General features: G+C 49.5%; 1 protein-coding gene across 1 annotated transcript; it reads left to right on the top strand.

Moving 5' to 3' along the window:
* Nucleotides 1–1,424: 1,424 nt before the first annotated feature.
* On the top strand, nt 1,425–19,341 carry CHAF1A (chromatin assembly factor 1 subunit A). The gene is made up of 13 exons (XM_064637402.1): nt 1,425–1,737; nt 3,594–3,650; nt 5,369–5,610; nt 7,020–7,080; nt 7,990–8,058; nt 9,166–9,389; nt 10,580–10,748; nt 10,871–10,951; nt 11,055–11,144; nt 11,362–11,623; nt 12,702–13,192; nt 17,401–17,494; nt 18,820–19,341. The coding sequence occupies exons 1-13, from the start codon at nt 1,540–1,542 to the stop codon at nt 18,897–18,899; spliced, it is 2,118 nt and encodes a 705-aa protein (XP_064493472.1). The 5' UTR covers nt 1,425–1,539; the 3' UTR covers nt 18,900–19,341.
* The last annotated feature ends 340 nt before the right edge of the window (nt 19,342–19,681 follow it).

The following is a 19,681-nucleotide window of genomic DNA, read 5'->3' as shown; positions in this document are numbered from 1 at the left end:
TGCTGAGCCCCCCCAGCTCCCTCAGCCTCTCCTCACAGCACTTGTGCTCCAGTCCCTTCCCCAGCCTCGTTGCTCTCCTCTGGACCTGCTCCAGCCCCTCCTTGTCCTTCCTGAGCTGAGGGCCCAGAGCTGGACACAGCACTCCAGGGGTGGCCTCACCAGTGCTGAGTCCAGGGCAAGAATCACTTCCTTGGCCCTGTTGGCCACCCTGTTCCTGAGCCAGGCCAGGATCCATTGGCCTTCTTGGCCCCCTGGGCACACTCTGGCTCCTGTTCAGCTCCCTGTCCATCCCCACTCCCAGCTCCCTTCCTGCCTGGCTGCTCTCCAGCCCCTCTGGCCCAGCCTGGAGCTGCCGGGGGTTGTTGTGGCCAAAGGGCAGGACCCGGCCCTTGGCCTGGCTGAACCTCATCCCCTTGGAATCAGCCCATGGATCCAACCTCTCCAGGTCCCTCTGCAGAGCCCTCCTGCCTTCCAGCTTATGGACACTCCCCCCAGCTTGGTATCATCTGCAAATTTGCTGATGATGGACTCAATCCCCTCATCTAAATCATCAATAAAGACATTAAACAGAACTGGGCCCAGCACTGATCCCTGGGGGACACCACAACTGACCAGATCCCAACTGGATGCAGCTCCATCCCCACTACTCTCTGGGCCTGGCCCTCCAGCCAGTTCCTAACCCAGCACAGAGTGCCCCTGGCCAAGCCATGGCTGCAGCTTTTTCAGGAGTGTGCTGTGGGAGACGGTGTCAAAGGCCTTGCTGAAGTCCAGGTAGACCCATCCACAGCTTTCCCCTCACACATCACCTTGGCTGTCCTAAAACCCTCCCCCAAGTGGCTGATCTCAAACCTCTTGCTTCAGAATTAATAAAATGAGTTGATATTTGATCCCCTGCTCCGTGTGACGTGACCAAATAACCCCCTGTTGTTGTTGTTGTTGTTATTGTTGTTGTTGTTGCTGTTGCAGCTCGGCTGCCCTTCAAGCGCCTCAACCCGGTGCCAAAGGAAAAATATGAGGTGGATTCCGAGGTCAAGAAAGTCAAGAGCTCCCCCAGTGCTTTTGATCCCAGCAAAGATCCCGCCCTGGATTCATCCAGGGCATCCCTGGACAACGTGGAGAACGACTGCCAGCTGGGCTCTGATGGGAATATCCCCCCAAAACTCGTCAATGGCAAAGGTCCCTTAGACCACTTTATCCAGAAAAACCCCGCAGGTGACACGAGTGACCCTGGGCTCGGCCCTGAGCTGCCCAGGGGCTCTGCCCACGGACTCGGCCATGGCACAGCCTGGGGGGATTCGGACTCTGGAGCTGCTTCACCCCCAGCTCGTGGCACGACAGGGCAGGAGCTGAGCCAGCTGAGCTGCCCCAGCCTCCCTCAGGGCTCCCAGCCGGATTCCAGGGAGCCTGGCACACCCCCACGGGGAGGAAGGGCTGGCAGGGCCGGGCTGCAAGGACCTGGCGGGCACCAAGGGCAGCCAGAGCGAACTGAAGGCCGTGCTCTTTGAGGGGAAGGTGCCCGTGGTGCTCCTGGAGGACATCATGGCCGGGAAAGGCCCCCAGGGGGCTTCTCCGGGTGGAAGCGCCACGTCGGGAAACGACACCGTGGAATCCTCTCCCGAGGGGGACTCGGGACTCACCAACTCCTCGCTGAGCTCCGGGAGCTCCCCCGAGGTGCAGCTGGTGGCAGAGTCCAAGAGGAACACGAGTCCTTTGGCTGCCTCCACCCCCCTCAGGAAGGTGGGTCTGCCCCAGTTTGGGGTTTTTAAAGCTGCCCACACGGTTGGTTTTTAGGGCAGAGGGTGCTCAGGACACTCTGGAGGAGCGTAGGGAAGGCGGTGATTCCGTGGTTCTGTGCTTTGCTCCCAGCTCCATTACTGTCCTTTGGAATCGGCCTCGGAAAATCCTGAAGGATTTTTGCCTGGCCTGGTGGATTTATACCCTGGGATTGTAACTTTTAACCCTCCCACAGTTACATTTTGTGTTCCCTTTAATTATTTCAGCACCCCACCCTGAGGGGACGTGGCCTTTTGGGAACAGTGTTGCCCCTCAGGTTCTGTTTTCCAGCCTCCCTGAAGCTGCTGGAATTCCTGGGAGGAATTAAAAAAATCAGTAAAATCAGTGCAGAAGATGCTTTTCCACCTTGGAATTCCTGCAGCTGGCACAGGTTTGCCCAGAGAAGCTGTGGCTGCCCCTTCCCTGGGAGTGTCCAAGGCTTGGAGCAACTTGGGATAGAAGAAAAGTGGGATCCAGCTCCAGAGGGGGTGGAGCTGGATCACCTCTGAGGTCATCCCAACCCAAATAATCCCGGGATTCCCTGGGATCAACCCCCAGTGAGGTGGTTTATTGTCATTTAGTGCCAGTTTAACGGCTCTGCTTCAACAAGAGACCCTCAAAACACCCCAGTTTGGGAGGGAACATCCACAGGGAAACTTCCAGGGACAACAGTGTGGAAACATCCCCCAGGATTCAAGGGCAAACTGAGGGAAAACCCTCCCAGGAGGAGTTGGGGCATGGAACTCCCAAAATCATTGATTTTTCCCCCCAAAATGATCGATTTTTCCCCCCAAAATGATCGATTTTTCCCCCCAAATGATCAATTTTTCCCCCCAAATGATCAATTTTTCCCCCCAAATGATCAATTTTTCCCCCCAAATGATCAATTTTTCCCCCCAAATGATCGATTTTTCCCCCCAAAATGATTGATTTTTTCCCCTCAAAATGATTGATTTTTTTCCCCCCCCAAATGATCGATTTTTCCCCCAAATGATCAATTTTTCCCCCAAAATGATTGACTTTTTTCCCCCAAAATGATTGATTTTTTCCCCAAAATGATCAATTTTTTTTTCCCCCAAAATAATTGATTTTTTTCCCCCAAATAATTGATTTTTCCCCAAAATGATCGATTTTTTCCCCAAAATGATTGATTTTTTCCCCCCAAATAATTGATTTTTTCCCCCAAATAATTGATTTTTCCCCCAAATAATTGATTTTTCCCCCAAATAATTGATTTTTCCCCCCAAATAATTGATTTTTTCCCCAAAATAGTTGATTTTTTCCCCAAAAATGATCGATTTTTCCCCCAAAATAATTGATTTTTCCCCCAAAAAGATTATTTCCCCCCAAATGATCAATTTTTCCCCCCCAAATGATCGATTACAAGAAGAAACAGCCTTAAAATACAGATAATAACCCTTTTATCCGTGAAATTATATCTAAATATAAAAAATTGAGGGGTAGGATGCAAAAAACCCACCCCAAACCCGAGTTTTAAAGTGATTTTCCCATAATTATTAATCTCCACAATTAGTTATGGAATATTAATTATTAATTTCTGGCTCAGAGCAGCTCCTGTGTTTGCTTTGCAGGGGATGTTCCCTTGGGAAAAGGTGCTTTTGGAGCTGAGGGGGTTTGGGAATGAGGGGGATTTAATGGGAATAAAGGCCCTGAAATGGAAATCAAGGATATTCCTGGGAATTCTGAGGGCACTGGGAATAATCTTTAGGGATGATGTTGCTTCAGTTCAATCCGTGCTCTTTTTGTGGGAAGGGAGGGAATGTTGGATCTTCCCTAAAAGTCGATTTTGTGCTTTGCAGGTGCCTCAGAAGTTGCACAGGAGTTCTGCAGAGAAGGAGAAGCTGAGGCTGCAAAGGGTAAGGGAGGAGTTTTCCCCTCACCCCCAAACCCTTTTCCTGCTTTTCCTCCCCCTCGTGGATCCAGAGGGACCTTAATCCGGGAATTTAATGGATTTTGCTCTTCCCAAAGTGAAGGGTGGGTGACCTGCCACCCTGGGGAGTGATTAATTAACTAAATATTGCTGATTGCTCCCCGAATTCCCACCCTGGGAGGGCCAAAGTGGACAGGGAGAAGGGAAATCTTGGATTTTTTTTATATTTCCTTATATATATTCCCTTATATATATATATATATATATATACACATATATATATAATATTTCCTTATATTTTTATATTTATATTTTTATATTTATTTTTTATATTTCCCCCTTTTAAGCCCCCCCAAAAGTGGGATCTGTTGCTTATTATTTTTCTTGAATTCTTTGATTTCTTAGTCTCAAATTTTTTAATTGATTATTCCCAAATTCTTTGATTTCTCAGTCTCAGATTCTTTGATTTCTCAGTCTCAAATTCTTTGATTTCTGAGTCTCAAATTCTTTGATTTCTTAGTCTCAAATTCTTTAATTGATTATTCTCAAATTGTTTGATTTCTCAGTCTCAAATTCTTTATTATTCTTTAATTTAATATGCTCAAATTCTTTATTATTTGAGTATTCTAAAATTCTTTATTATTCTTTAAATTAGTATTCTCAAATTCTTTATTATTCTTTAATTTAGTATTCTCAAAATGTTTATTATTCTTTAATTTAGCATTCTCAAATTCTTTATTATTCTTTAATTTAGTATTCTCAAATTCTTTACTATTTTTTAATTTAGTATGCTCAAATTCTTTATTATTTAATTGAGTATTCTAAAATTCTTTATTATTCTTTAATTGAGTATTCTGGGATTCTTTGGTTTTCTGGGATTCTTTGGTTTTCTGGGATTCTCTAATTTATTTAATTAATTTAATTATCTGTATTTAATTCAATTTGTTTTTCTCAAATTCTTTGATCTGTTTTTCTTTGGTTTTCTCAGACGCTTTGATTTATTTTTCTCAGAGTTTTTCTTCTTCTCGAATTCTTATTTAATGTAATTAATTATTAAAATAATTTAATTTTATTTACTTAATTTATTTTTCTCTAATTCTTTGGGGTTTTTTCTCAAATTCTTTGATTTTTTTCAAATTCTTTGGGTTTTTTTTCTTCAAATTCTTTGATTTTCTTCAAATTCTTTGATTTTCTTCAAATTCTTTGATTTATTTTTCTCCAATTTGGTGATGACACCAAAGCTCAGCACGTGAGGGAATTCCAAGGAAAACATTTTGGAAACAGCCTGACATCATCACCTTTTAAATTAAAACCCAGTAATTATTTCTTAATTCCCATCTCATTTTCCATAATGAAGGTGACTCAATGCAAAGGATGCTCAGGGGGGAAAACAAAAATGGAAACACCTTTTTTTATTAGAGGAAAAGAATAATTAAAGCCTTCAGAGAGGCAGGACAAGGAGGCTCAGCTGGGTTGTGCCTGAGACAACAGGCAGATGTGGGTGTGATCCCACCTGGAATAACTGGGAATGATCCCAGTTTGGGATATTGGTGGTGCTGCAGGTCAAGCATGGAGTGGGTACCATTTGCTCTGGGATGAAATGCTGATTTTAATGAAGGTTTTGATCCTTTAATTAAGGGTTTTCTTAAGGTTTCTGTGCCCAAAAACTCACAATTCCCTGAATATCCTGATTTTTTTCCCCAGGATCAGGAGAGAGCAGACAAGCTCCAGAAGCTCCAGGCAGAGAGGGAAGAAAAGGGGAGGCTGAAGGAAGAGGCAAAAGCTGCGAAAGAACGAGCCAAGGAGGAGGCAAAGAAGAGGAAAGAGGAGGAGAAAGAGCTGAAGGAGAAGGAAAGGAGGGAAAAGAAGGAAAAAGAGGAGAAGGAGAAAGCGGAGAAGCTGAGGGTGAAGGAGGAGAAGCGCAAGGAGAGGCAGGAAGCGTTGGAGTGAGTGCTCAGGGGGGGATTTCCAGCCCCACATTCCCGGGCCAGGCCCTTCCAGCAGGCAGGCAGTGCCATGGGATGGGTTGGGAATGTTGGAAAGGCTCTGTCCTGGCCGGGCTGAGCTGGGAAAGGGCTCCCAAAATGAGCTGTGGGGCTTCTTCCCCTCATGACCTGCCCGGCCTGGACTTTTCCCTATTTGTCCAAGAAGCTGCTTTGTCCCTCGGCAGTGCTGTGGGATGGGTTGGGAATGTTGGAAGGGCTCTGTCCTGGCCAGGCTGAGCTGGGATGGGAGCTGGCTCCCAAAATGAGCTGTGGGCTTTCCCCTCATAGCCTGGACTTTTCCCTCAGTGCTCTGTTTGTCCAGGAAGCTGCTTTGTCCCTCAGCAGTGCTGTGGAATGGGTCGGGAATGTTGGAAAGGCTCTGTCCTGGCCAGGCTGAGCTGGGAAATGGCTCCCAAAACGAGCTGTGGGGCTTCCCCTCATGACCTGCCCGGCCTGGACTGTTCCCTCAGTGCCCTGTTTGTCCAGGAAGCTGCTTTTTCCCTCAGCAGTGCTGTGGGATGGGTTGGGAATGCTGGAAATGCTCTGTCCTGGCCCAGCAGAACCTTCTGAGCTGGGAGCTGGCTTCCAAAATGAGCTGTGGGGCTTCCCCTCATGACCTGCCTGACCTGGACTGTTCCCTCAGTGCCCTGGTTGTCCAGAAAGCTGCTTTGTCCCTCGGCAGTGCTGTGGAATGGGTCGGGAATGTTGGAAGGGCTCTGTCCTGACCAGGCTGAGCTGGGAAATGGTTCCCAAAATGAGCTGTGGGGCTTCTTCCCCTCATGACCTGCCTGGCCTGGACTTGTCCCTGTTTGTCCAGGAAGCTGCTTTGTCCCTCAGCAGTGCCATGGGATGGGTTGGGAATGTTGGAAGGTCTCTGTCCCGGCCCAGCAGAACCTTCTGCTCCTGGGCTGAGCTGGGAGCTGGCTCCCAAAACGAGCTGTGGGGCTTCCCCTCATGACCTGCCCGGCCTGGACTTGTTCCTATTTATCCAGGGATCTGCTTTGTCCCTCAGCAGTGCCATGGGATGGGTTGGGAATGATGGAAGGGCTCTGTCCTGGCCGGGCTGAGCTGGGAAAGGGCTCCCAAAACGAACCGTGGGCCTTCCCCTCATGACCTGCCCGGCCTGGACTGTTCCCTCAGTGCCCTGTTTGTCCAGGAAGCTGCTTTGTCCCTCGACTTTCCCGGTGCTGGGGTTCACTCCGGGGCTAAAATGGGTCAATATTTGCTCCAGGAGGAATGAGGAAAGTCTTGGCTGAGCCCAGGCCTTGCCTGGAGTGGTGGATTATCTTCCCCTCGCTTGGCAGGACGGGGTGCGGGGCAAACCAACCCTTCATGCCTCGTGCCAGTTCAAATTTAACTTTATATTCAAGGGCAAAACTCGAGGAGAAGAGGAAGAAAGAAGAGGAGAAACGGTTGAGAGAGGAGGAAAAGGTAAATATGTGTCCTCTGGCTTGTCTTTGAGTTCTTTTCCTGGGGTGAAATGATGGGGGGGTGATCCCTGGCAGCTTCCCAGCAGGATCCTGGGCTTTTCCAGCTGGAGTTGGGATATGGAGCAGCTCCCTGTGGGATGCAGCCTGTCCCCTCTGACCTGCTGGTGCTGCTCCACCTGTTTTTTTTACCTGTTCCTTCCATCTGTTGGTTTTTTCCAAGTCTTTTCTCTCTCTGTGTTTTCCCTCTGAGCCCCTGAGGAAAAACAAAAAACCCAAAGAATTTGACAAAAATAAATTAAATGAATTTAAATAAAATTAAATTAATTATAATAAGTTAATGACATTAAATAAGAATTCGAGAAAAAGAGAGTGAGAAAAATCAAAGAATTTGAGAAAGCAAAAAGATTTGAGAAAAATCAAGCAAAGAATTTGAGAAAAATCAAGCAAAGGATTTGAGAAAAATCAAGCAAAGAATTTGAGAAAAATCAAGCAAAGGATTTGAGAAAAATCAAGCAAAGGATTTGAGAAAAATCAAGCAAAGGATTTGAGAAAAATCAAGCAAAGGATTTGAGAAAAATCAAGCAAAGAATTTGAGAAAAATCAAGCAAAGAATTTGAGAAAAATCAAGCAAAGAATTTGAGAAAAATCAAGCAAAGGATTTGAGAAAAATCAAGCAAAGGATTTGAGAAAAATCAAGCAAAGAATTTGAGAAAAATCAAGCAAAGAATTTGAGAAAAATCAAGCAAAGAATTTGAGAAAAATCAAGCAAAGAATTTGAGAAAAATCAAGCAAAGAATTTGAGAAAAATCAAGCAAAGAATTTGAGAAAAATAAATCAAAGCTCACCTTGAATTAGAAACCTCTGTCCTCTCTTGATGTCTCTTAATTTGCATTTTTGGTTCTGATTTCAGCGGATTAATGCCCAGAAAGCAGAAATCACGAGGTTCTTCCAGAAACCAAAGACTCCACAAGCCCCCAAGGTGAGGGATTTGCTGTTCCTGGGGGGTGTTTGGTCTCTCTTTAGTTGTTTCTGACAAACACCCCGATTTCCTTCTCGTCTCAGAGCTTCTCGGGTGCACAAAACATTCATTTCCCTTCATTTCCTTGTTTCAGAGTGTAAAGGACTTTAAGGAAAAGGCCAGAGCAGAGACTCAGGAGGAGTTTGGAGTTAACTTTCCTTAATTTCCTCATTTCAGAGTGTAAAGGATTTTAAGGAAAAGGCCAGAGCAGAGACTCCAGGAGAAGTTTGGAGTTAACTTTAATTTCCTCTTTTGAAAGTGTAAAGGACTTTAAGGAAAAGGCCAGAGCAGAGACTCAGGAGGAGTTTGGAGTTAACTTTCCTTAATTTCCTCATTTCAAAGTGCAAAGGATTTTAAGGAAACGGCCAGAGCAGAGACTCCAGGAGGAGTTTGGAGTTAACTTTCCTTAATTTCCTCATTTCAAAGTGCAAATGATTTTAGCAATAAGTCCAGAACAGAGACTCCAGGAGAAGCTTGGGGTTAATTTTCCTTAACTTCCTCATTTCAGAGTGTAAAGGATTTAAGGAAAAGGCCAGAGGAGAGACTCCGGGAAAAGTTTGGAGTTAATTTTCCTCAATTTCCTCATTTTAGAATGTAAAGGATTTTAGGAATAAGGCCAGAGGAGAGACTCCAGGAGAAGTTTGGGGTTAGTTTTCCTTAACTTCCTCATTTCAGAGTGTAAAGGATTTTAGGAAAAAGGCCAGAGGAGAGACTCCAGGAGGAGTTTGGAGTTCACTTTCAAAAGAGGAAATTAAAGGATTTTAAGGAAAAGGCCAGAGCAGAAACTCCAGGAAAAGTTTGGAGTTAACTTTAATTTCCTCTTTTGAAAGTGCAGAGGATTTTAAGGAAAAGGCCAGAACAGAGACTCCAGGAGGAGTTTGGAGTCAGTTTAATAAAACCCTCAGCTGTGTCTTCTCCATGGAGAGACTCCCAATTCTCCATAAAGACCTCGATTGCCTTGGAACTGGAATCTTAGGAAGGGCTTAACCTAAATCCCCACTTAACCTCCACCTCCCCCAGGTGGGAGCTGCACTTCCAACCCCTGCCATTCCTCCCTTGCCATTCCAGACCCTCGCTGGCTCCTGTGGGAAGTTTGCTCCCTTTGAGATCAAGGAGAACATGGTTTTAGCTCCCCTCAGCCGCGTCCCTCCGGATCCCGACTCCTTGGAGCAGCTGGATAAGCTCCTTCCCGCCCAAAACGGGGAAGTTTCTTTCCTGAGGGACCTAAAATGTCGGAAGCCACGAAAATCTGGCCCCACCTGGGTCAGGAACAGCAACGACACGGTGAACAGGTGAGTTTTGGGAAGTTTTCCTTCCCTTTTTATTCCAGGATGGGTTGGAGGTGGGAATTAATGTGGGAAAGGTGGAGTTTTCCTTGGAACTCTTTGTTTTCTGTGAGGATTTTCCCCCCCCTGAGGGCGTGGATTTGTGTTATTCCATATGGAAGGTGTGGAGGGGTCGGGATGAACGTCCTGGAGGGAAAGGCTGAGGTAAATTGGGATGTTTTTGACGTGTAAAAAAGGTGAGTTAATTTAGATGAAACAAAACCTGCTTTTTGGGGTTTTTTTGGGGTAATTTAGAGAGGAAAAATAAGCTTTACTAAGGGAAAGTCTGGGAACTCAGAGAAGGGAAAACTTGAGCTAATCTGTGGAGGAAAGGGAATATTTTGGGGGTAAAATCTGAGCTAAACTGTAGGGAACAGAATGAACATTTTTGGGATAAAATAGAGGTACAAAGGGAGGGAATTTTTGGTGGTAAAATCTGAGTTATTCTGTGGGAGAAAGTGAATATTTTGGGGGTAAAATCTGAGGTAACATATAGGGGACAGAATGAACTTTTTTGGGGATAAGGCAGAGGTAACCAGAGAGGGTTTTTTTGGTGGTGAAATCTAGGGAATCCTGAATATTTTGGGGGTAAAATCTGAGCTAATTTTTAGGGGACAGAATGAACATTTTTGGGATAAGACAGAGGTAACCACAGAGAGGTTTTTTGGGGGTAAAATCTAGGGAATCCTGAATGTTTTGGGGGTGAAATCTGAGTTAATCTGTAGGGGACAGGATGATCCTTCTGAAGTAAAAATGGAGGTAAGGAGTAGGTGACATTTCGGGCACAAAGCTGAGGAAAATCCTTCCCTGTGGGAAATCTCGTGCCCTCCTGGGATAGTTTATCCAGGGAATCCACTGAGCTGGTGATGAGGGGGGAAGTGGGTTGGCTGGAATTCCTGCAGGAGAACCGGGAGAGCCTCTGCATCCCGGAGTGGTTCGGCTCGGAAGGGACCTTAAAGCCCCGGGATAGACTCCGGGTGGGATCGAGGGCGTTCAGGAGCAGGAGGGGGGTGTTCTGTGGGGCCACTGGAGCAGGAGGGGGGTGTTCTGTGGGGCCACTGGAGCAGGAGGGGGGTGTTCTGTGGGGCCACTGGAGCAGGAGGGGGGTGTTCTGTGGGGCCACTGGAGCCACCTCTCCTCCGTGCCCGTGTCCCCAGCGACGTGGTGGTGGTGGACAACTGCCAGAGGGACGGCGTTCCCGAGAGGGAGAAGTTTGGGAGGATGAAGCTGCTGCAGTTCAGCGAGAACCACCGGCCTGCCTACTGGGGCACCTGGAACAAGAGCACCACCCTCATCCGGGCCCGCAATCCCTGGGCCAAGGACACTGTAAGCACCTGCTGGGGTTCTTGGGGCTCTTCTTCACCGTTCCTGGGGGGTTGGAGACCCTGGACGGGGTTTGGTGCTGTGCCTTTGAGTTATTCACGGGCACGTGTTGGAATTTCCTGCAGAAACTGCTGGATTATGAGGTGGATAGCGATGAGGAGTGGGAAGAGGAGGAGCCTGGAGAAAGTCTCTCCCACAGTGAAGAGGTGAGGGAAGAAAAATTAAATTTGGGAGCCAACTGGGAGGGGGGGGGGAGGAAAAAACCATTTGGGAACTCGTGGGTGCAATCCCTCATGGATTTATTTTCAGGATGACGAAGAGGAGGGAGAGGATGAAGATGAGGACGATGGGTTTTTTGTACCCCATGGGTACCTATCTGAAGATGAAGGTGTGACAGAAGTAAGTGAACTCTGGGTGCCCTTGGCTTTCCTGCCCTGTTCCCAAGTGAGGAAATGTCAGTGTTGTTTGATGTCAATATTTGGCAGGGAGGGGCTGGGACTCCCTGGGGCCTGCACGGGTCAGGAGCAGCTTTGTGGGGCTCAGGGGACACGACCCAAGGGTTCTGTTGTCCCCTGCAGTGTGGGTGTGATGGCTCTTTTCTCTCCCCTGGCTTCAGGAGTGTGACCCAGAGAACCAGAAGGTCCGTCAGAAGCTGAAGGCCAAGGAGTGGGACGAGCTCATTGCCAAGGGGAAGAGGTTCCACGTCCTCCAGCCTGTGAAAATAGGCTGTGTGTGGGAAGGGGCAGAGCGGGACAGCAGCACTAACCCCGACCTCAAGGTGCTCCAGCAGTTCACAGCCTGTGTCCTGGACCCCCCTGTGGCAGAGGAAGAGCAGCAGATCCAGAAATGTAGCAAAAAAAGAGCCAGAGATCAGCAAAGTAAGACCTGAAGGGCTCAGGGGTTGTGCTTTTACACACTGCTGTGCTCTGCTCTGGGGAGAGCAGGGGTGTTATGGAGTGTTACACTCAGAAGGACCTGTTCCTGACCAGTCTGAAGTCCAGGGAATCTCTGGGAGCTCTTGGAAAGGAGTTTTCTGGGTGATCATTCAGCTGATGTGGCCTCAGTTACGCCCTCCAAAAACTCATGCTCTGGACAATCCAGGCAACAAAGCCAGCAAGGCTTGAGCAGGCTCAGATTTAGGATGGGCAACAAAGCCAACAAGGCTTGAGCAGGCTCAGATTTAGGATGGACAGCAGAGCCAACAAGGCTTGAGCAGGCTCAGATTTAGGATGGGCTTGAGCCCGGGGCCCTGTTGATTGTTTGGAGGGAGAGGGTTTGGTTTGGGTGTTGGGTTTCAGTCCTGAGCTTCTCCTGTACCTGATGAACACCAGGGTGGGAATAACTCCCAGAAAGGCTCAGGAGGGGGGAAGGTTCCATCTCGGGGGGGATTTTCCTACATCCAATTTAGCTCTTGTTACAATCATGGAATTGCAGAATGGTTTGGGTTGGAAGGGACCTTTAAGATCATCCTGTTCCACCCCCTGCCATGGGCAGGGACACCTCCCACTATCCCAGGTTGCTCCAACCTGGCCTTGGACACTTCCAGGGATCCAGGGGCAGCCACAGCTTCTCTGGGCAACCTGTGCCAGGGCCTCCCCACCCTCACAGCCAGGAATTCCTGCCCAATATCCCATCTAAATCTCCACTCTTTCACTTTGAAGCCATTCCCTGTGTCCTGTCCCTCCAGCCCTTGTCCCCAGTCCCTCTCCAGCTCTCCTGGAGCCCCTTTAGGCCCTGGAAGAGGCTCCAAGGTCTCCCTGGAGCCTTCCCTTCTCCAGCCTGGCCTTGAGCAGCCACATCTCCTCTGGACAATCCCATCCTCAAAATTAATCCCAACCCTATTTCTTTCCCCTCCAGAAACCATTCCCATGGGTTTTTTTACCCCAGTCAGGCTTTCCCTGAGCTTTTAACCAGCGATTCCCCCCCCCACCTCTGTCCATCCTTTCTCCTCCCCAGTCCTGGGCCACCTCCTGCCGCTGCTGCACGGCAACGTCCACGGGAGCAAGGTGATCATCCAGGAATTCCAGGAGTGCTGCCGGCAGGGACTGTTCCACGAGGGCACCAAGGGGAGCCCCCCCCGGCCCCAGAGCCCTGCGGGGGGGGAGGACATTGGGGTCCCCTCCAAGGCCAGGCTAAAGAGGATCATCTCGGAGAGCTCCGTGTACGAGAAGCGGCCCGAGCACAGGATGTGCTGGTACGTGCACGGGGACGTGCTCAGGAGCTTCCAGCAGGAGCAGCTGCCCGTGCCCTGCCAGTGGAACTACGTCACCCAGGTGCCCTCCTCCTCCTCCTCCTCCTCCTCCTGCGGGATTCCCGCCGGGAAGGAGGAGGGTGGCCCCGCGCCGGGCGCGGCCGTCCCGCAGAGCACCCCCGTGCCCGCCAAGAGGAGGGGGCTGGGCAGCATGAACATCACCAGGTTCATGAAGAGACCACGGGAGGCCGGGCAGGTGAGTCCTGCAGGGGGAGGGGTGGGCAGGGGGGCATGGGCAGGGTGTTCATGGGCAGGGTCTGCATTCCCAGTGAGGGATGTCAGGGTGTTCATGGTCAGGGTGTTCATCCCCAGTGAGGGATGTCAGGGTGTTCATGGTCAGGGTCTTCATCCCCAGTTAGGGATGTCAGGGTGTTCATGGTCAGGGTGTTCATTCCCAGTGAGGGGTGGGCAGGGGAGTCATCCCCACTTAGGGATGGTCAGCGTGTTCCTCCCCAGTTAGGGATGTTCAGGGTGTTCATTTTCAGGGTGTTCATTCTCGGTGTTCAGGGTGTTCATTCCTGCTGAGGGATGTTCAGGGTGTTTGTTCCCAGTTAGGGATGTTCAGGGTGTTCATGGTCAGGGTGTTCCTCCCCAGTTAGGGATGTTCAGGCTGTTCATGTTCAGGGTGTTCATTCCCAGTGAGGGATGATCAGGGTGTTCCTCCCCCCTGAGGGATGGTCAGGGTGTTCATTCCCACCAAGGGATGTTCAGGGTGTTCATGTTCAGGGTGTTCATTCCCAGTGTTCAGGGTGTTCATTCCCGCTGAGGGATGTTCAGGGTGTTTGTTCCCAGTGAGGGATGTTCAGGGTCTTCATCACCCCTGAGAATTGTTCAGGGTGTTCATTCCCAGTGTTCAGGGTGTTCCTCCACAAGGAGAAACGTTCAGTGTGTTCCTTCCTTGTGAGGGATGTTCAGGGTGTTCCTTCCCTGTGAGGGATGTTCAGGGTGTTCATTCCCAATGTTCAAGGTGTTCCTTCCCTGTGAGGGATGGTCAGGGTGTTCATTCCTAATGTTCAGGGTGTTCATTCCCAGTGTTCAGGGTGTTCATTCCCAATGTTCAAGGTGTTCCTTCCCTGTGAGGGATGGTCAGGGTGTTCATGTTCAGGGTGTTCATTCTCAGTGAGGGATGTTCAGGGTGTTCCTTCCCTGTGAGGGATATTTGGGGTGTTCATTCCCAGTGTTCAGGGTGTTCATTCCCAATGTTCAGGGTGTTCATTCCCTGTGAGGGATGTTCATGGTGTTCATTCCCAGTGTTCAGGGTGTTCATTCCCTGTGAGGGATGTTCAGGGTGTTCATTCCCAATGTTCAGGGTGTTCATTCCCTGTGAGGGATGTTCATGGTGTTCATTCCCAATGTTCAGGGTGTTCATTCCCTGTGAGGGATGTTCAGGGTGTTCATTCCCAATGTTCAGGGTGTTCATTCCCTGTGAGGGATGTTCAGGGTGTTCATTCCCAGTGTTCAGGGTGTTCATTCCCAGTGTTCAGGCTGTTCCTCCCCAGCTGGGAATGGCTCTGGCTGTATTTACACAGCCCCAAACATGGTCTTTCCCACCAGAAACCCCTTTGATGGGTTCAGGAGTGAAACCAGAGCACCAGAGGGACGAGTTCCCTTTGTGTGGGACTCTCTGTCCCGCTGGAAACCTCCCTCTCCTGCTGCTCCTCCCTTCTCTGCTCCCTGGCACTGATTGCATCCAGGCTGGGAATATTTGGAATGTCTGCCTGGCCTTGCTTTTCCAGCTGGGAGTGATTTGTGGCAGGTTTTTGTGTGCCAGAGGCACAGCCCGGGCTGGGCACTGATTAAATGTGCTCCCAACTCCAGCCTGTGGAGTGTCCAGCTCATCCCAACACACAGAAAGCTGGAATTGCAGGAGCTGGGTTAAAAATCCAATGATTCAGAGGGACAGAAGGAGCTGGAATTGCAGGAGCTGGGTTAAAAATCCAATGATTCAGAGGGACAGAAGGAGCTGGAATTGCAGGAGCTGGGTTAAAAATCCAGTAATTCAGAGGGACAGAAGGAGCTGGAATTGCAGGAGCTGGGTTGAAAATCCAATAATTCAGAGGGACAGAAGGAGCTGGAATTGCTGGTGGTGCTGCTGGGGAGCTTTGCTGTGGTTTTCCTGCTGTTGCTTCTCCTGCTTTTCAGGGTGACCACAGGTGGTGTTGGAGCTTAATCATCCCAAGGGATGGCTGAGGAATGTGGTCATGGAGTCGTGGAACAACAACCCAAACCATTCCAATAGGGAAGGGACACCTCCCACTGTCCAACCTTGCCTTGGACACTTCCAGGGATGGGGCAGTCACAGCTTCTCTGGGCAACCTGTGCCAGGGCCTCCCCACCCTCACAGCCAGGAATTCCTGCCCAATATCCCATCTAAATGTCCCCTCTTTCACTTTGAAGCCATTCCCTGTGTCCTGTCCCTCCAGCCCTCATCCCAAATCCCTCTCCAGCTCTCCTGGAGCCCCTTTAGGCCCTGCAAGGGGCTCTCAGGTCTCCCTGGAGCCTTCCCTTCTCCAGCCTGGCCTTGGACACTCCCAGGGATGGGGCAGCCACAGCTTCCCTGGGAATTCCATCCCAACCCCTCCCCACCCTCCCAGGCAGGAATTCCTTCCCAAAATCCCACCTAACCCTCCCTCTGGCAGTCTGAAGCCATTCCCTGCTGTCCTGTCCCTCCAGGCCCTTGGAAACAGTCCCTCTCCAGCTCCATTTATTCCCCCTGTCCCGTGCACCAGGTCAGGGAAGAATCCAGGAATAGTTTGGGTTGGGAGGGACCTTCAGGCTCATCTCCTTCCACCCCCTGCCTTGGACCACAGAGGAGGCTTTGGATGCTTTTGATGCTTTTCCATCCCAATCTATTCTTGGCTTTTTTTTTTTGGCTTTTCCACTGCAAAAGCTCAGCGTTCAGGTACTGATGGAGATCAGAGACTTGTGAGAAGCTGTTCAGCCCCCAAACTCCATCTGCTTGGTGGTTTTTTTTCTTGGTTTTTTTTTTTTTTTATTCTGCTGCACTAAATAAAGGCAGGGAGATAAAAGTCTCTGCTTGGCACCCACTGGAAATTCAGCTCGGAACGGGAGCAGGGAGAGCAAAACAAAGGCTTGGAGGAGAATTACATCACCAGCCTGAAGGTTTCAAAGCTCCTTCAAGCTGAGGTGCAAAGGTGTCACAGTCCCAAAAAGCCTTTCAGGATGCCCAGCTCAGCCCTGCTGTGGGATTAAGAGCCCAAATCCTACCTGTTGGAAGCTTAGGGAGAGCCTGGGGGAGGGCAGAGCTCCAGATTCCCTCCCCTGGCACTGCCCCCAGGCTCAGAGCAGGACTTGTGTAAGTCAAGGTGAGAGGGAGGAGAAGTGGGTGTTGGAGTGGGCAGTGCCTTAATCTGGGAACTGAAAGGTGTAAACTGGGAATTCCTGGCCTCGGAACAGCCTGTTGGGGATGGGGGAGCAGGGTTTTCATTCCCCAGTTCCAGCTGAAGGGTAAAAAATGATAAAAAAAAAGCCCACAACGAGCCCTCCAACAGATGGGCAGCTTCAGTTTGTGCCACTCCTCGGGGGGGGTTTCTCCCCTCAAAATAAGGGAGTTTGGGCTTTTTTTTCCATGGCAGAAAAAACCTGGGCAGGGATGGAAGAATCTCACCCTGGATAAAAGCTGATTGACAAAGAGGAGGAGCCAGGGGGAGGTCACAAAAAGTCGTTTTCCACCTTCAGGAGGAAGAGAAAAACAGCCAAAAGTGGGGAAAAAAGGAGGCTCTGGGGGGACCTTGTCACTCCCTGACAGGAGGGGGAGCCAGGGTGGGCTCTGCTCCCAGGGGACAAGGGACAGGACAAGGGGAAATGACCTCAAGGGGAGGTTTAGGTTGGATATTGGGGAATATTTCTCCATGGACAGGGATTTTCAAGGCCTGGGAGTCCCATCCCTGCAGGGATTTACCAGCCCTGTGGATGTGGCTCTTGGGGACGTGGTTGGACTCGAGGATCTTGGAGATCTTTTCCAACCTAAAGGATTCTGTGATTGTACAAAAATAATTGGAGGGGGGGGGGAGAGATTTCCCTTCCCAAAATCCAACAAACCCAGAGTCAGATCCCCCCTGAGGCTCGGAGGGGGGAGATTTCCCTTCCCAAAATCCACCAAACCCCAGAGTCAGATCCCCCCCGAGGCTGGAGCCGACCCTGCTCCGCGTGGGCTGCTCAGCTCGTTGTGCAAGAGGGGAAAAATCCTGGAGCAGGAGCTCTTGGCACAGTTCCCACCGTTTGTGCCACTGCAGGTGAGGCCTTTTGGCCCCAGTCAGTGCCTGGAGGAGCTGGGAATTGCTGATTTGTATTTTTGTTTTTCCCTCCAAACGTGCCCCCCCCCGTGCCCCGTGTCGCCCTCCCCGTGCTGTCACACACCTGCTGCCTGTTCTCCCCCTCCAGGCTGAGGCTGTGGAGATGGATGGATTCCAGGCAGACACTGAGGAAGATGAGGAAGATGATGACTGCATGATTGTGGATGTACAGCCAGCAAAAGGTGGGGATGTGAGGGGACAGCAGTGCCTTGGCTGAGCAGGGACAGTGAGCAATGGGGGGGGTTCTGCCCCTTCTTCACCATCCCTTGAGCTTTTCTCTCTCTCCATCTTTTATTCCAAACACTTCTCTGCTTGTTATCATTTTTTTTCTGGATGCTTCTTTGCTATTTCTGGTCTTCTCTAACCTGCTTCTGCCTTTTCTTTCCCTCCTCCTCCTCCTCCTCCTCCGACTGCCTAAATAGCACAAAACACTTGTGACTGGCACTCGGCTGCCAGCGTTACCTGTTTGTTTCTGGGAGGAGAGAAGTGAACATGAAGGGTTTGCACCAGCAGATCCACTCATTACTGGGGAATGTTGCTGCTCCCCGGGGTGCTCAGAGCCTTTCCAAGGTGTGGGTTGTGAGGAAACAACGAGGTTGTGCTGAAGGAACAACAGCCAAGCTCGGATCTGCTGCCCTGCCCCTCAAATCCCAGCAGTTCCCTGGTTATCTGTGTCCCAGTTATCCCTTGGAAAAACAGGCTTCAAAGCCCCAGTGGTGCAGTGGATCCGTGCAGGAGGTGGGACGAGGATGTGGAGCAGCTCCTTTGATCTCGGGGAGGTTTTGAGTCGACACCGGGCACGTGACGGGGCTTCAGAACCTCAGAGCTCCTTCCCTGCTGCTCTCCCAGAAGAGCTCCTTCCCTGCTGCTCTCCCAGAAGAGCTCCTTCCCTGCTGCTCTCCCAGAAGAGCTCCTTCCCTGCTGCTCTCCCAGGAGAGCTCTCCCAGCACCCCTGAGTTCAGCCCAGCAGGGTTTGTGTCGGGCCCTGCACGTGAATCCCGTAGGGTCCGACCCACCCCGGGCAGATCCAGGCTCTCCTTTCCCTCTGGAGCTTCTGCTCCATCCTCTCACCTCCCCAAAAAAAGCCACTCTGGGACTACCTGCCAAGCAGCCTGGCTTTAATCTCTAAGCTGCTTTTGCCTGATTACCAGGCTCTGAGAGATGAAACCCTGGCCTCGGGTTTGTCACCCCTTGTTCTGGAGGTGCCACTCAGCACCTTCCCTCCCTCAGGCTCTGGGGACACAAAATGCAGCTGGGTTTGTTCAGCTCAAGGCACTGAAAAGATTAGGAAAATCTCCCTTTTTTTTATTATTATTATTTTATTCTGGATTGGTGATATTAAATCTGAAATAAATAAATATTAAATTTCAAACCAGTTTTGAAAGGAGGGGCAAGAAAGGGGCTCACAACAGACCCAGGAAGCTGAGACAAAACAGGGAGGGGACAAATTCTGCTGGATTCATGAGGATATTTAACAACAAACCCCACCATGTTTTGTCCTTTGCAGACTCTCCAGCTTCAGAATGCAGTGGTACAAGAGCTGCTCACCAGGACACCAGCAGGGTCAGCCCATCTAATACAATTTGAGACTTAAAACCACCTACTAACTCCTCTGTATGTATGTAGAATGGATTAGAAAACTTTAAAACCCTGTGTATCTTCGCCCAAGATACTTGAAAGTATTCCACATTTCTTGTAAAGAGAAGACAGCACTTTGTTCTGCTTCAGCCCAGATGGAAGCTTAAATTTTATTTTTTTTTTTTTTAGGTCTAGCTTTTTTTAGCTTGGTTCTTTTTTAAAAAAAACAAACAACAAACTGCATATTAATCTGTCCTTAATAAAGCATTATTGAAATTTTGATACTTCTTTGTAATGGAAGGTATCTTAAATTATCTCTGAAAGTAGCTGAGGGATTTTTGGGATAAGCTTATTGTGATGCCACTGGGGGAATGATGACTGTTCATAATGTTGTACAGCGTGGCCTTGGGTATAAATGATGTACAATTATATATGAATTTATGCTCTTGTACCATCCTGTTTGTGGTTTTACTTGCAGCACATTCGGGAAGAGGGGGGAGGGGAAAAAAAGCATCTTGTTGCTTTTATTTTGGAATTAATTACAGATTATCAGTCCCTGTTTACATCAGAGCTCGTCTCTGGCCCACAGAAAAACAGGAAGATTGAGGTATAAAGGACTAAACTGGCATCAAACCTGATGGGAGAGGGAGCAAACTTTAGTTCTGTGTGATTTTAGGTTGTTCATTAGTCCCTGGAAGGGCTGGGGGCAGGCTGAGGGTGTTCACAGCCCCACTGGGCACCACCAGCAGCTGGCACTGGTGTCAGGGAAAAGGGGGTCAGGCTGCCCCAGT

Source organism: Pseudopipra pipra, chromosome 27, assembly GCF_036250125.1.
Source record: "Pseudopipra pipra isolate bDixPip1 chromosome 27, bDixPip1.hap1, whole genome shotgun sequence".
Taxonomy (NCBI): Eukaryota; Metazoa; Chordata; class Aves; order Passeriformes; family Pipridae; genus Pseudopipra; species Pseudopipra pipra.
This window is presented reverse-complemented; position numbering and strand designations above follow the sequence as displayed.

What these genes read in the sequence shown, in the direction of transcription:
- CHAF1A (XM_064637402.1), top strand. Translation starts at nt 1,540, where the DNA reads ATGGCCGGGAAAGGCCCCCAGGGGGCTTCTCCGGGTGGAAGCGCCACG. An exon ending in AGAAGCTGAGGCTGCAAAGG is followed by an intron (nt 3,651 to 5,368) that starts GTAAGGGAGGAG and finishes TTTTTTCCCCAG; the next exon opens with GATCAGGAGAGAGCAGACAA. An exon ending in AAGATGAAGGTGTGACAGAA is followed by an intron (nt 11,145 to 11,361) that starts GTAAGTGAACTC and finishes CCCTGGCTTCAG; the next exon opens with GAGTGTGACCCAGAGAACCA.